This window comes from Carcharhinus amblyrhynchos, chromosome 31, assembly GCF_965287045.1.
Source record: "Carcharhinus amblyrhynchos chromosome 31, sCarAmb.v2.hapA, whole genome shotgun sequence".
NCBI lineage: Eukaryota > Metazoa > Chordata > Chondrichthyes > Carcharhiniformes > Carcharhinidae > Carcharhinus > Carcharhinus amblyrhynchos.
In genome coordinates, this window is record NC_137354.1 from 6,608,365 (window position 1) to 6,625,128 (window position 16,764).

Here is a 16,764-nt window from a genome sequence, read left to right on the forward strand (position 1 = left end):
AATCAGCAGGAAGTTTCCTTGCTGACGTTTGACCTGGTTCTGTGAAATTTTGTAGGGTCTAGAGTCAATGTTGAGGACTTCTAGGGCAACTCTTTCCCAATTGTATAATTCCGTCCTGCCTGTGGGACAGGACACACCCAAGGATAGTTATGTCTGGGGCATTGTCTGTAAGGAACAGTTTCATGAGTATGATTATGTCAGGTTGTTGCTTGACTAGTCTGTGGGACAGATCTTCCAATTATGGGACAAGCACCCAAATGTTAGCAAGAAGGATTTTGCAGGATCAACGGGGCTGTGTTTGCCATTCTCGATTCTGGTTTCCGAGATCTTACTTATTTAATTTTCATTTGCTGCGGTCATGTGAATAAAATACGCAAACACCAGTTTCATTAGATCCTGTCAAGTATTACGTTGAGATATTGATGGATGCATAGCATGCAAGACTTTTACTGCATCACAAGGAAGCTTTAGAGGAGGATGGTCTTGCAATCATTTTTACTCATCGATCTAGAAAGTCTCTTCAAGCTCCCTTATCTTGAGATCTAAATGTTTCTTAAATAGTTTTAAAGTTTCAACACCAAACCAAGAGGCTAATCCATGTATTGTTCAATTTTTTATAAGATAAATACTTTGTGACACAGATGCCAATTTTGTCTTTTACTGGGTTGAAACTACATTTGTACACATTTTTGAATTCCTTCTGCTCTCTTTCAATTGCAACAAAGAAAGGGAGGGATATGGGATTCTGCAAGGTTTTTAGTAACATACATGACTTGAAAGAACGTCTGCATTCAAATTGACTGGTTCTAGAAAAAGTACATAAAAACTGCAGAATTTTCCTGTTCACAATTTCATAGAATCCCTACAGTACAAAAGGAAGCCATTCGGCCCATCAAGTCTGTACCGACCACAATACCACCAAGACCCTATTCCCCTAACCCCACACATTTACCCTGCTAATCCCCCTGACACTAGGACTTAGCATGGCCAATCAACCTAACCTACACATCTTTGGAAATGTGGGAGGAAACCGGAGCACCCAGAGGAAACCCACACAGACATGGGGAGAATGTGCAAATTCCACACAGATAGTGACCCAAGGCCGGAATTGAACTTGGGATCCTGGCGCAGTGAGGCAGCAATGCTAACCACTGTGTCACCATGCTGCCCAATTTGCAATGAAAGCTTCCAGTATAATGTGTGGGTTGAGGGAATTTGACCAGAAGTCAAAATAAATCAAACTTCAAATCAGTGAGGCTGAATCAATGTTAGAAATAATGCATACAGTTTGGGCAGCTAATCAAAATGAATTGGAAGGGATTCAAACAGCAATATTAACTATAATTTTGTGACTTGGGTCTTGAAGTTAAAAGAAATAGATTTGCCAGCCTTAACTCTGGAAAGTGAAAAACCAAGAGGTGCTTGAAATGCTGAGGGAACAATATTGACGTAGACACAAGACGGCAACCTTAACTAACTCGGACTAAACAGCACTTGGCATTTGAGGATAGAAACACAAAATTCACAAGCTCTCGCGTAAGAGAAAAATGATCCTCTCTTAAAGTAATGCACATGTGGAAGTGTCCCAGCAAGAACGGTGTTAACAATTTACCCATATGTCAATGTGCCTCAAAATACTAGATCAATTAAAACGTAAGCACCCATCTGGACATTCAATATGTCTAAGTATAAACGCATGAGGATCTTGATGTATCTTCTATATTTTATAATGAACCCTGACAGCACCAAATAACAAGTTGCACTTAGATTGGCCATCTTTGCACTCAGAGAATTTCACTGTCGCTCCTAAGCATGTCATACACAAGGACAAGCTTAAATTATTCAATGAGTGTGCTTTCCTGAAAGGAATAGAGTACACTCCAGATGGCAGGAGTAAGACTTGGGCGCCGGGTAAAGGAATCACTTTTGGTGTAAAGCTGCTAACAAAGTACTGGGAATGCTCATCATCGAAAAGCTGTCACACAACAGGGGAATCTCTCGAGAGATGGAAAGTGATATGTTTTTGACTCAAAACTGCACACACAACGGAATTGCTGTAAGGCCATTGAGCTTCAGACAGGAATGCTGCAACAGCAGCTGGGATTGACAGCTGGACTGAGATTTTCCCCATCTAACCAATTCAAAAGGAAAAGAAAACTCTGAAGTAATTTTGTCCCCTAAAATCGTCAGAAATTATCAAAAACAGTCAGTTTTTTTACCGCCAGGCCATCACCGGATTTACTTATTCAGCTGTAAGCACATAAATGTAATTTTCCCGTTTCTGATTAATTACACTCAGTTCTGAACCGCTGTGATTTTATTTTACAGATGAAAGCGCAAGCCTGTATCTGCACTGACAGCACATTTTTTCTTTATTTTTTCATGGGATGTGGGCACTGCTGACGAGCCATTTGTTGTCCATCCCTAATTGCCTTTGAACGAAGCAACTTGCTTGGCCATTTCAGAGGACAGTTAAGAGTTGACCACATTGATATGACCCTGGAGTCTCACACGTAGGGAAAACCAGGTGAGGATGGCAGTTTTCCTTTCCTTTCCTAAATTCATTTGACAAGTAGTTTCAATTCTTGAATTATCAGTTTGAATTTAAAATTCACCAACTGATGCAGTGAGATTTAACCTGCGTCCCCACAACATTACCCTAGGTCTCTGAATTAATAGTCCAGTGACTTTACCACTATGCCACTTTCCTCCTAATTACAGCAAAGAGTTTGCCATTGTAGTCACAGATATTACTGAAGTTCAGATCCAACATCATGGATTGTTTTCTTAACACTGTAGGGAAACATTTGGAAACTATAATTCCAGACAAAATCAATAGTCACTTTGACAAGCACTGGATAATTATGGAAAGTCATCTTGGATTAATTGAGGGAAAATCAGGTTTGGATTTTTTGGGGCTCTAACAGTGAAGGTTGATAAGGGCAATGCTGTTGATATGATTTATGTGGATTTTCAAAACTTGAAAAACCTAATACAGTTTTACACAACAGATTTGAGAGCAAAATTCTAGCTCATGAAACAAAAAGTGAAGGAGGCACTTGGGTCAGAAATTGGCTGAGTGACAGGACACAGACAGTAGCCACAAATGGTTGTGTTCAAATGGGAGGAAGGTTTATAGTAGAGTTTCAGAGGGATCAGTGTTGGGATCCTTGCTTCTCCTGGTATTTATTAATGATCTAGACTGAGCTGTTCAGGACATGATTGCAAAATTTGCAGATGATACAGAAAGTGGAGACATTGTCAAACGTGATGATGATAGCCTCGACCTTCAAAAAGACATGGACATGTTGGTGGATTGGGCAGAGAGTGTCAGATGAAGTTCAATGTAGAGAAGTGTGAGGTGATTCACTTTGACAGGAAGAATATGGGGAGATTGTGTAAAATAAAGGTGTAAATGTACATAAGTCATTGAAGATGACAGGGCATGTTAAGAAAGCAGTTAGTAAAGTGTATGGTATCCTGGACTTTATTAATAGGGGCAATGAGTACAAGAATAAGTTGAACTTGTATATAACACAAGTTAGGCTTCATCTAGAGCACTGCCACAATTCTTGTGCCATACTAGAGGAAGGATGTGAAGGCATTGGAGAGGGAACAGAGGTGAATCACAAGAATGATTCCAGGATTAAAGAACTGTAGCCATGAGGATAGGTTCAGAGAGATTGGGACAATGTTCCTTAGAGAAAAAAGGGCTGACAGTAGATAAAGGTATTCAAGATCCTGAGGGGTATGGACAGGGTAAATAGTGAAAAACTGTTTCCACTCAAGAGAGCATCAAGAGCTACAGGGCACAAATTCAAAATAATTGGCAAAAGGGGTAAAAGTGACGTCATAGAGTCATAGAGGTTTCCTGCATGGAAACAGGCCCTTCGGCCCAACTTGTCCATGCCGCCCCCTTTTTTTAAAGCCCTAAGCTAGTCCCTATTGACTGCATTTGGCCCATATCCCTCTCCACCCATCTTACCCATGTAACTGTCTATAGTCTGTATATGCGAGGAACAAAGATTCACTCAGAAGGTGACAGGATGGTGGAGGCAGGTTTGATTGAGGTATTTGAAAGGGCATTATACCGCTCTCTGAGAAGAATGCTATGAGGATAAGGCAGGAGAGTGGGACTGGGTAGTGTGTGCTTTCAGAGAGCCCATGTAGACTCGAAGGGCTGAATGGCTTCCTTCTGCACCATGACGATTCTGCACGCCTTTTTGAAAATGTAAGGGACTTGCCCGAGGCAGCATCAATATCAGCAGTGTGAATCAGATGAAACAATGAGTGCGCATATACTACATTTAAATAAAAGCAGAAGCACTGCACTTCAGTCTCAGCAGAAATCCAATTTTCACACTTTATAGACATGCAATGTGATGGTGATTTGTCTTCTGCCTTTTTCACTACTGAAGAATACCCCTCAATGTATACAGATTTATTTTGTTCCAAAACAGCAGCCTTGCTCATTCCGTGGCTAATTTGCTAGTTATAGTAAATGCAAGCCAGACAAACAGACTGAATGAAGCTGGTTAAATAAAACACACGTTCTTGGCTGCACAGCCATTAGCATGCACAAGATGCAAATCTGACTTTGTTTTCCCACCATTTTCAGAAAGCACATAGGGAGCCGCTTAACTAATTGACACACTTCTCACTGGGAAGGTATCAACTGAAAGAGGATGTATGAAGAACAAAGAGAACAAAGAACAGTAGCACAGGAACAGGCCCTTCAGCCCTCCAGGCCTCCACTGATCATGATGCCTGTCTAAACTAAAACTGTATATACACTTACAGAGTCCATACCTTTCCATTCCTATTCTATTCATGTATTCGTCCAGATGCCGCATAAATGACACTATCGTACCTGCTCCCACCACCTCTCCAGGCAGCACATTCCAGACATTCACCACTCTCTGTGAAAAACATTTGCCTCACACATCTCCTCTAAACTTTTCCCCACACACCTCAAACCTATGTCCCCTAGTATTTGACTTTTCTACCCTAGGAAAGAGCATCTGACTATCCACTCTGTCCATGCCACTCATAACCTTGTAAACCTCTATCAAGTCACCTCTCAACCGCCGTCGTTCTAGTGAGATCAAACAGGGTGTATCTAACCGCTCCTCGTAACTAATATCCTCCAGACCAGGCTACATCCTGGTAAACCTCTTCTATACTCTCTCCAAAGTGTCCACATCCTTCTGGTAGTGTGGCATCCAGAATTGTACACAATATTCTAAATGACACCGAACGAAGGTTCTGTACAGCTGCACCATGATCTGCCAATTTTTATACTCAATGTCCTGACCGATGACGGCAAGCATGTCTTATGCCTTCTTGACCACCTGCGTTGCCATTTTCAGTAATCGGTGGAGATGTACACCCAGATCTCTCTGCCTGTCAATAATCCTAAGGGTTCTACCATTTACCATATAAATACTACATGTGTTGGACCTTCCAAAATGCATTACCTCACATTTGTCCATGTTAAACTCCATCTGCCACTTCTCCACCCAAGTCTCCAACTGGTCTATATCTTGCTGTATTCTCTGACAATCCTCTTCACTATCCGCAACTCCACCAATTTTTGTATCATCTGCAAAATTACGAACCACACCAGCTACATTTTTCTCCAAATCATTTATATATACTACGAACAACAAAGCTCCCACAACTGATCCCTGTGGAACATCACTAGTCACAGCCTTCTATTCAAAAAGCATCCCTTTACTGCTACCCACTGTCTTCTATGACAAAGCCAGTTCTGTATCCACCTTGCCACCTCTCCCCTGATCCTGTGTGACTTCACCTTTTGTACCAGTCTACCATAAGGTACCTTGTCAAAAGCTTTACTGAAGTCCATGTATACAACATCTCCTGCCTTTCCCTCACCTATCATCTTTGTCACTCCCTCAAAAAACTCGATTAAGTTAGTGAGGCACAACCTCCCATTCACAAAACCATGCTATCACTAATAAGTCTATTTGTTTCCAAATGTGAGTAAATCCTGTCCCTAGAATTTTCCTACCACTAACGTAAGGCTCAATGGCCTATAATTTCCCAGATTATTTCTGCTGCCTTTCTTAAACAGTGGAACAACATCGGCTATCCTTCAGTCCTCTGGAACTTCACCAATGAGCAAAGATTTCTGTCAAGGCCCCAACAATTTCCACCCTTTCCTCCCTCAGTATTCTGGGGTAGATCTCATCAGGCCCTGGGGACTTATCTACTTTAATAATGCTTTGTGGGCACCAAAGCAAAATTGTTTACTGTCATGATTAAGAGTTTGACAGTCAGCAGTAAATTTTGCAAGATTTCGCTCAAACACTGTAGCTTTTGCTGAATAGAGAATTGGCCAGAATACTTGGCTATCCGATTCATGATGTTCCTGATTTCACCGTGATGACCAAAGGACCCGGACTGCTAATGGTGCCACATGATATCAACTTCCTAATCTGAACTCCAGTCAAGCACGGCTCAAACTCAGGGGCAAAGCTGTAAAATCTTAATTATTACACACCCACTTATGATAGATTGACAGTTCTATAAAACAGTAAAATGGGAACATACCAGTAAATACGTGAACATATGAGTTGGAAGCAGGAGTAGGCCATTTGCCCCATGAGCCTGCTCTGCCATTCAATAAGATCATGGCCAATCGGTTTGTAGTCTCAACTCCACATTTTAACTATCCCTGCTAACCTTTGACTCCCTGGTTAGTCAATCATCTATCTGCCCCGCCTCAAAAATATTCATTGTCCCTGCCTCCCACCATTCTCTGGGCAATAAAGTTCGGCCCTCCAAGAGAAAGCTCTTCTCATTTCCATCTAAAATGGGAGACCTCTTAGTTTTAACCATGTCCCCTAGTACTCCCTCACAAGGGGAAACATTCTTTTAGCATTCATCCTGTAAAAGTAATACAATCCTAATTCTCACCATTGCTGGAGTTATTTGATGTTCTATCAATTGAGTACCCAGGTTTGTGCAGATTTTCGTATTGTCATTTACCACAATTTCAGGGTAAAATATTTCTCCCTCTTTGGGTGATTAATTTATACTAGTCAAGATGTTGTAGCACTGCCAATGAGCAATAATCTACATTATTCTTACCTCCAGCCTGAGCACATCCTGTTGTAGTTTACGCTGAAATTCTAGGAAATGTTTAATAGTCAGTTTTCCCTTTAGATCTGCACCAAAGAAGTAAGTGGTGAGTGCTGAACTAACTCCAGATTTTAGTGTGTTCCCTGTTGTCGAACGGTCTCTGTGACGCATTCCTATACTGGTCTGTGATCGAATAATACTCTGAACCTGAAAAATGCAGTCAGAAAGAAATCAAGTGTAAAATTCATAGCGTGTTTTCTGATCGCAACTTCTTAATTATCAGCAAGATACAATAAAGAAATGTTTAATGCTACACAAGAGAACTTCAATGAGTGAGGCCCTTCAGCCTGTCTCATTTTAATCTTTAAGGATTGCCATTATATGGAGATGTCAGCGTTGTACTGTGGTGGACACAATAAGAAGTCTCTCAACATCAGATTAAAGTCCAACAGGTTTACCTGGAACACTGCTCCTTCATTTAATCTGGTGTTGAGAGACTTCCTACTGTACCTTCCTATTCCAGTATTTACTGTTTTTTTTAATGAAGCTGGTGTCCTGGCTTTTGCCACTCTCATCTTTGAATGACCATATCGGCACAAATGACAGTCATGTAAACCAGCACAAAACTTACAATCTAACAAAAAAGACCAGTTATGAAAAGAAGTTGAAAACTTTGAAATGCTTGTGCAAGAAGAGAAGGTTTAAAGATATAATACAAAATATTCAAGATCATAAAGGGAATAAATTGAACTCTGATAATAAGAGAAAAAGTCTTATATTTATGTGGTGCCTTTAATCATCTCAGGCCATCCCTCAAGAACTCTGTAGCCAATAAAATGCTTTTGAAGTGTAGTTACTTTAATAACGTAGGAAACCTGACGACCAATTTACTCCCACAAACAACAGTGCGATAATGACCAGATAATCTGATTTAGTTCTGTCAATTGATGCCCAGGACATTGGGGATAACTCCCCACTCTTCTCTGAAACAGCGCAATGGGATCTTTCATGTCCACCTGAGTGTGCAAATGGGACCTTGATTTAAAGTCTTATCTGAAAGACAGCACTTCTAAAAATGCAGCACTCCATCAGTGTTACACTGCAGCGTCAGCCAAGAATCTTGTGCTCAGGTCTCTGGGAGTTGGGACTTGAACCCACAATATTCTCACTCAAAAGCCTGCTGAGCTGCAGCTGACAAACAAATAATGCTTTGGATTACCACAAATTCAAGAGATAGGTGTCACATCTGAAAGGGAAAGTGCATTGACAACACGGGTTTAACTACTTCAGACAGGGTGGTGAACTGAATGCCCTTTGAGGGTGTGGAGTCAGATGATGTGTAAAAATTGAAGGAAATATATTTATTGCTGTCATAAGTAAGTTAACATTAACACTGCAATGAAGTTATTGTGAAAATCCCCTTGTCGTCACACTCCGGCACCTGTTTGGGTATGTGAAGGGAGAATTTAGCGTGGCCAACGCACCTAACCAGCACATCTTTCGGACTGTGGGAGGAAACCCGAGCATCCGGGGGAAATCCAAAATGGTTGTGAGAGTGGAGTTGAAAAATTATTACTTTCTCGTACCAAAACGTTCTTTCTCTGACCCTATACTTCATGTTCCTCATTTGTTTTTGATATTATAATAATCTTATCTGACGTCACTACCTTGCTTCAGAGGCCACACACACTCTAGAACTAAACATTTACAATGAACATACAGAAACCCGAATAGAATTTCTACAAGGCTTTTCTCAAGTTTGCCCTGCTGTGACTTAGGTGGAAATCCCAGAGAAATTGCATAAGCGGCAGTACATGTTGTGTCGCTGAGACTTTCACTCACCTTCCTCCGAAGTTACCAAAGGCAGTCAAGTGAGTACCGACAGAAAATATACCTATTACTGCAGCTGGCAGAGTCATCCTGTGTGTAAATGCTTCATTAATCATTACCTGTTCAAACTCCTCCAGATCCACTTCACCATCACCATTGAGGTCAAACATTTTAAAGGCGATTTCAAAATTCCTGTGTGGAGCTAATTGGAGAAGAAATCATTAATTTCACTGTCCCTGTTGCAAATGTACAGAATCTTTCAGTAGCTTCAGGTAAATGACAGCCTCCACCATAATGTAGATTGTTCATGGCTTCTATAGCAATAAAAACACTATATGCAGGTAGAGTTGTAAAAGACAAAGCTCATTAACTCCTACTTTTATGGATCCGCAGGCTGTTACAAAAGTGTGTTTTTGAACTCCAGAACATCAAGAAATGATTAAACCTCTCCTAGATGGCAAAGTTGGAGTCTCTTTTCAGAATGCTTCAAATTCAAATTGTAATTATTTCTGCAGAAAGTTCATTCCAGTAATTACATGGCACTTTGATGAATCTCAGAAACATTCCAATGCTCTTTACATATAATGAATAAAGTTGAGGTTCATTGGTGCGCTATGTAAGCAGCCACTTTATGCACATCAGATTCCCACAAACAAGTGACTGACTTTGATGATACAGAGTAAAAGGAGAAATGCTTGGCCAGACACTGCCAACTCCCAGAGCGCCCGTGCAATTTTAAACGTCCATCTAAACTCACAGATGGGACTGCAATTAAAACGTCTCGGCTGAAGGACAGTAATTCCAATAATGCAGCATACCCTCAGTAATGTACTGAAACGTGACTAACAGTCTTCTGGTTCTAACTGTAGGGTGGCACAGTGGCAACAGTGGTTAGCACTGCTGCCTCACAGCACCAGGGACCCGGGTTCAATTCCAGCTTTGGGTCAATGTCTGTGTGAAGTTGCACGTTCTCCCCATGTCTGTGTGGATTTCCTCCGGGTGCTCCGGTTTCCTCCCACAGTCCAAAAAAATCGCAGATCAGGTGGACTGGCCATGCTAAATCGCTCCTTAGTGTACCAAGAGGTGTGGGTTAGGGGGATTACAGGGTAAAGAAGTAGGGTTACAGGAATAGGGCCTGGGTAAGTTGCACTCTCGGAGAGTTAGTGCAGACTCAAAGGGCCAAATGGCCTCCTTGTGCACTGGAGGGATTCTATTATTCAAACTGAGTCTATCAAAGGTCTGTACTTACTAAAGCCAGTCACTGACCATGTACAAGAGCAGGATTCTAAAGTGAGTTCTGGGATGACTCAAGAGATATGTTCACAATTTTAGAAAGATTACTGGAAACAGACATTAAGTTATCACTTGACTAAATAACTATCTTTCAATGATTAGACACATTCCAATTTCTTTGCAGAATGTAGAACATAGGCGCATGCTGTTCTGTAGGCCACATGATGAGGCAAGCCAAGGTTCCTACACAATCTTACATCTCTTGGGCAAGGTTACTCATCACAGGGCAGGATTTTACTTCTCACGAGGTGCAGACTACACAGGTTGGGAATGGGAAAGGGTACCTCAGTACACTGACAACCTCTCTTTAAAACGCTAGGCTCCAGTTGCTTCAGTTTTGCTGCTCTGCTGTTTCATACATGGGTGATTCTGACTCACTGAATCTCCCATTAGCAATTCACCAATTGTAGTGTTCATCTTTAATTTTAACAGCCCATAAAAATGCAAATATCCACAACTCCTCCCTGTAGAGCTGAATGCATTTGAATTGCATCCTCTATGATTTACACTCTTTCCTAACTGCGTGCAATAAAAACGTCCCTGTAACATTGAACATTTTGCAGTTACTTTCCTTGTCTCCCAAAGAGTAGAATCTCTTTTCCTCGTCCTCTCTGCACCACAGCCACAACCAGAGTATAGTCAGGTAATCTGCCCTTTACATCTACGAACATAACAACTAGGAGCAGGAGTAGGTCATCTGGCCCCTCAAGCCTGCTCCACCATTCAATAAGATCACGGCTGATCTTTTCGTAGACTCAGCTCCACTTAACCGCCTGCTCACCGTAACCCTTAATTCCTTTACTGTTCAACAATTTATCTATCCTTGCCTTAAAAACATTCAATGAGGTAGCCTCAACTGCTTCACTGGGCAGGGAATTCTATAGATTCACAACCCTTTGGATGAAGAAGTTCGTCTTCAAGTCAGTCCTAAATCTGCTTCTTCCTCGTGGACCTATCTGGTTCACCAATGTCCTTTAGGGAAGGAAATCTGCTGTCCTTACCTGGGTCTGACCTACATATGACTGCAGAGCTACAGCACTGTGGTTGACTCTCAACTGCCCTCTGAAATGGCCTAGCAAGCCACTCAATTCAAGGACAATTAGGGATGGGCAATAGATGATGGCCTAGCCAAGTCTCACGAATAAATAAAAAAAGAAAGATCCTAAGGCAGTACCTGAGAATTAGCTGGTGTGAATATACTCGCACTTTCTCCTCCATCTTTGTGCGAACATGCCTAACAACTGCTCATTTGCTGCACAGCTAAGTTTGGGAACTCACTTTGCAGAAGATCATGGTCACAAACCAGCATTATCCTGACAAATCTCAGTGCTGCAGTCTTAGGAAACATAGAAGCAGGAGTTGGCCATTCAGCCCATCAAGCCTGTTCTGCCATTTAATGAGATGATGACTGATCCATGACCTAAATCCGTATACCTACCTTTGGCCCCATATCCCTTAATAACTTTACTTAAAAACTTATCTACCTCAGATTTAAAGAACTGATCCCTCATTAACTGCCATTTGTGGAAGAAAGTTCCAACCTCCACCACCCTTTGTGTGTAGAAACACCTGCTAACATCTCTCCCAAACAGTCTGGCCCTAACTTTTAGACGCTGTCCTCCTACTTCTAGAATCTCCAACCAGTGGAAAGAGTTATCTCTATCCACCCAGTCTTTTTCTGTTAGTAGCTCAGAGAATTCAATCAGATTACCCCTTAATCTTCTTATTTCTGGAGAAAGCAGGTTTAATTTGTATAATCTCTCCCCATAATTGAGCCCTGAAGTCCAGGTATCATCCTTGTAAATCTATGCTGCTCCCCTCCAAGGCCTTCCTAAGGTGTGGTGCCCGGATCTGCTCGCAGTGACTCCAACTGGGGTCTAACCAGGATTCTGTATAGCTGCAGCATAAGCTGTGTGTTTTATACTGCACATCTCTAGATAGAAAGGACAGCATTTCATTTGTCGTCTTGATTATTTTCTGCACCTGTATGTGACATCATAAAGATCTATGCACCTGGACCCCCAAGAGTCTTTGGACATCTAGTGTACTTAACTTCATACCACCTGGAAACTATGATTTTTTTTGGTCCAAAATGAATAACCTCACATGTGCTCAGATTGAAATTCATCTGCCGCAGTTTTGCCTGATCACCTGGACTATCAATATCCCATTATAATTTTATGTTACGTTGCCCTTATGTTGCACAGCTTCTAAGTTCAATTTGCCTGCTCCACCATATGGGGTACATCACTAAAAGCCACGTAGAGTTATGATAAATAATTACTAAAATAGCTGTTAAACACCAAGGGCGTCTTTCCACACCAACAACACTGATAAGCTCCTTTTTTTTAAAAATAGAATCCCTACAGTTCAGAAGGAGGCCATTCAGCCCATCGAGTCTGCACTGACACCAATCCCACCCTCACTTGGCTACCCTGCTAATCCTTCTAACTGATCATTGCACCAGTGACCGGGTTCGATTCCTGGCTTTGATCATTGTCTGTCTGGTGACATTAAGGGTTAATTTAGCATGTCCAAGTAACCTAATCTGCACATCTTTGGATTGTGGGAGGACACCAGAACACCCAGAGGATACCCACGCAGACACAGGGAGAATGTGCAAGATCCACATAGACAGTGACTCAAGCCCGGAATAGAATCCAAGGTCCCTGGAGCTGTGAGGCAGCAGTGCTAACCACTGTGCCATCTTCTGTGTCCACTTTGCTCACAAGTCATTTGCAACCTGACATCTCAGATATTTACTTTGTTGTAAGTAGCTACTTCTTCAAAAGTGAGGGTCTATTGCAACAGTTTGGCATGGATGGCTAAACATACATGGCTGTGAAAGTTGTTAACCTTGGAACAATTCACATTTCTGCCTTATTTGGATGTATTCTCCTCCAATACCAAAAAAGGAACGTTTATTTGTTAGTCACAAGTAGACTTACATTAACATTGCAATGAAGTTACTGTGAAAATCTCCTAGTTGCCACACTCCGGTACCTGTTTGGGTACACGGAGGGAGAATTTAGCATGGCCAATGCACCTAACCAGCACATCTTTGGACGGTGGGAGGAAACGGGAGCACCTGGAGGAAACCCACACAGACACGGGGAGAACGTGCAAACTCCACACCCGGTCCCTGGCGCAGTGAGGCAGCAGTTCTAACCACTGTACCATACAAACTGATTAATTTGCAGTATAAATGTCATCATATATAATGTGCAATCAATGTTCATGGAATTAAAATGCCAATATAAGCAGGTGGAAGCCCTCCAACTGTTGGAACAGAACTGGCAGCATTTAACTGCAGAAGAAAGATCAAGATATTCTCACAGGACCAACAATCTGCAGTTCCTCAATTTGGAGCAATTTATTCTGACTTTGGGATTTTTGGTCAGCAAGGAAACTGAAGTATGGAAAAGGATTTAAGAGCCTCTGAAATAAGGCGTGGGGAAATCAAGGCTACAGAATTTCACACGCTTCCTCCTTAAGTATGTACCCAAGTCCAGAGAGCTTAGACCAGTTTGGAGAGTCAAAGTGTAGGTAGTTCCAAGTCTGCGCACAAGTACTGCTGCAGTGTAACAAGCTACAAGTACTTGGCTTTTCAGCATTAGTAATATTTGACACAACAACTTAAATAATCAAATTAGCATGAGCAGTGAGATTCCTTGAATGTTCTTGGGAATGTCACTTCTTGCAAAACCAAAGAGCAATAGGGTTAAATCCATGAACCACCTGGCTACAGTAAATCTCAGGTCACATCTCTGAACTTTATGGGGTCTTTGATGGGGACTACAGGTGTCTAATTTAACATTTCTCTGATCTGCCAAGTATCTGCTGACTTAGAATAGAATACTACAGTGCAGAAAGAGGCCACTCAGCCCATCAAGTCTGCACTGACCATAATCCCAACCAGGCCCTATCCCCATAACTACTAGCATCTACTCTATTCTGCAGTTCTGGAAATATCCCCCAACACTAAGGGGCAATTTAGCACGGACAATCCACCTAACCCGCACAGCTTTGGACTATGGGAGGAAACCGGAGCACCCGGAGGAAACCCAGGCAGACACGGAGGGGGAACGTGCAAACTACACACAGACACTGACCCAAGTCGAGAATCAAACCCAGGTCCCTGGCGCTGTGAGGCAGCAGCGTTAACCACAGTGCCACCACACTGCCCTATATTTTATTAGGTGATGTCTCAAATAATAATACCACTCTTTTCCTTTGGCGGTTTAGACGGGGAAACCTGCAGGGAGATTGAGTGACTGAATATTTGCGGGTATTTGCATATGACCACAGAAACCACTTCCTCTGATTGCAGCGATTAAGAGCGGGTTGCACCACCCTGATCACCACTTTGGTGGCCTACCCAAATTTGTGACGATGCAGCAAGCAAAATAAATTTTCATGTGCAGACCTAATTAGATTTTCTTAACTAGGAGCAAAGATAACAAAGAATTATGGAAATGCCAATAAGGTATTTGAAACGACATGCCTTATTGATTTCTTCCCTGTAATCTTAGAGTTCCATGAATAGCATTTGCTGAATCAGGCCATAAATTAGCATCAATAAATAATTAGCAAAATTGCAGTAATCAGCCAGCGGAGAATAAGATTTTCTTTTAGAGTTCAGGAACTCTTCTGCATTTCTGCATTAACTCCCAATTTAGTTCTCTGAACAAACCTGCTGTGAAACAAGATGGTATTCATTATGCTGTATATAAGAGTTGTGCATCTAATAATAATCGCATAAATTAGGAACAAATTCTAAATGCAAGACATTACAGATACAAGTAGTTTTTCTGTTTTAGTACTCTAAAGTTAAAACCAAACTGTGTATTCATTTTAAACATCCTCAAGCTGCAACCTTGAATTCAGCTTCACTCATCCTAACCACTGATTGAGGCAATATGGTTGGCAAATTATGGTTTGTAGGAATGGAGCAGAGGTTCCTAGAATCACCACAGTGTGGAAAGAGGCCATTCGGCCCACTGAATCGGTACCAACAACAATCCTACTCAAACTCTATCCCCACTGATCCCTCTCATTTACGCATCCGAGACACTAAGGGGCAATTTAGCATGGCCCTTGCACCTAACCCGCACATCTTTGGATCTTGGGTGGACACCGGAGCACCCAGAGGAAACCCATGCAGACACGGGGAGAGCGTGCAAACTCCACACAGACAGTAAGCCAAGCAGGAATCGGACCTGGGTCTCTGACGCTGTGAGGCAGCAGTGCTAACCACTGTGCCACCGTGATGCCCATCCAGGTTATTCTAAGAAGAGTAAGAAAACAGCATTGCTGGAGGTAAACCGGCTGCATCATGCCTTATTGATAGCTGTTAAATGGAAAATGCAAAAGTCAGTAGATTGGTGAGGAACCATTTAGCTCTTCTTTCCATGGTGAGCTAAATATCCCTAACAGAACGTCTACTTTCATCTTAAATAATTCTACATTTTTGCTTCAACTACCTCACCTGGACAACTATTTCAGACACTGATCATTGAATTAAGTGCTTCCATACATATGCTCTGTTCTATTCTTTTTTAATTGAGTCATAACTTAAAAATACTGTTCAGGATGAATGTTTGCCATTCCACTTGACATCTCTATAATGCTCCTCTCAAGACAGGCACTTTACACACACTGTATGGTGCCTGTGATTTTCAAGGCTAGCGCTAATTTTCATCCCTGCTCCTCTTCCTCTACACACCCCAATAAACCAAAGTAAAATTAAACATTACAGACCAAAAATTCAAGAGTTAAATTATCACAAAGCATTTCCATTTGTGTATGGAAATCCAAAACAAAAACAAACCTACTTCAGCAATATTGCAATATTAATAAAAGGCAGCTTTGAATCATGTTCTGTTTTGATGCTTCTGATGTGAAATATAGTTTATTGATCTATTTCTTTAGTTATAGATTGTTCCTAGGAGAGTTGTGTGTCACAATGCGTCAATAAATACTTACTGGACAGAACGGTGGTGAGAAAAATGTAATCAGAGAAGGAAATCAATCCACATTCGCCAAGTGTGTAAAATATGCTGTCCTCATCAGCAAACTTCTCCCGTCCATGGGAAAGTTTCTAGCAAAGAAGATGGAAAAGTAGTCAGAATAGCGACGCCAACCGCGAGATTGTTGGGCCATTAAATACAGGCCTGGGATCAAACTGCAGGAGACGCAGAGCACAAGCAAAGATGATAAGAAATGCCAATTGAATAGAATTGACTTTATTTCATTATACAAATAATGCAAAAGCTGAGGCCAAAGGATTGGGTTGAGGGGACGCAACATGCAAGAGCCACAATATCAGACACACAATAAACACTGTGATGTTTAAAACAGGAAAGACTGTTGCAGACAGGTTCACATATCTAATGCAGCAAAATATCACGCCAAAGTCCGACTGATCACTGCTATAAGGATATCATTTACCTTGTCTGTCATAGAATCAGAATCCTACAATGCAGAAGGCGGCTGTTCGGCCCATTGAGTCTTCATTGATCACAATCCCCACCC

The 16,764-nt window shown here is 41.7% G+C and overlaps 1 protein-coding gene across 2 annotated transcripts in view; it reads right to left on the bottom strand.

The window, feature by feature from the left end:
* micu1 (mitochondrial calcium uptake 1) overlaps positions 1-16,764 on the bottom strand; it is a 94,756-nt gene that overhangs the window by 16,071 nt on the left and 61,921 nt on the right. For both annotated transcript variants that reach the window (XM_080215631.1, XM_080215632.1), the window contains 3 exons: positions 16,216-16,330; positions 9,057-9,139; positions 7,117-7,314 (listed from right to left, as the gene is read on the bottom strand). In XM_080215631.1, the coding sequence (XP_080071757.1) occupies positions 7,117-7,314; positions 9,057-9,139; positions 16,216-16,330 (396 nt within the window). The remainder of the gene's footprint in view (positions 1-7,116; positions 7,315-9,056; positions 9,140-16,215; positions 16,331-16,764) is intronic.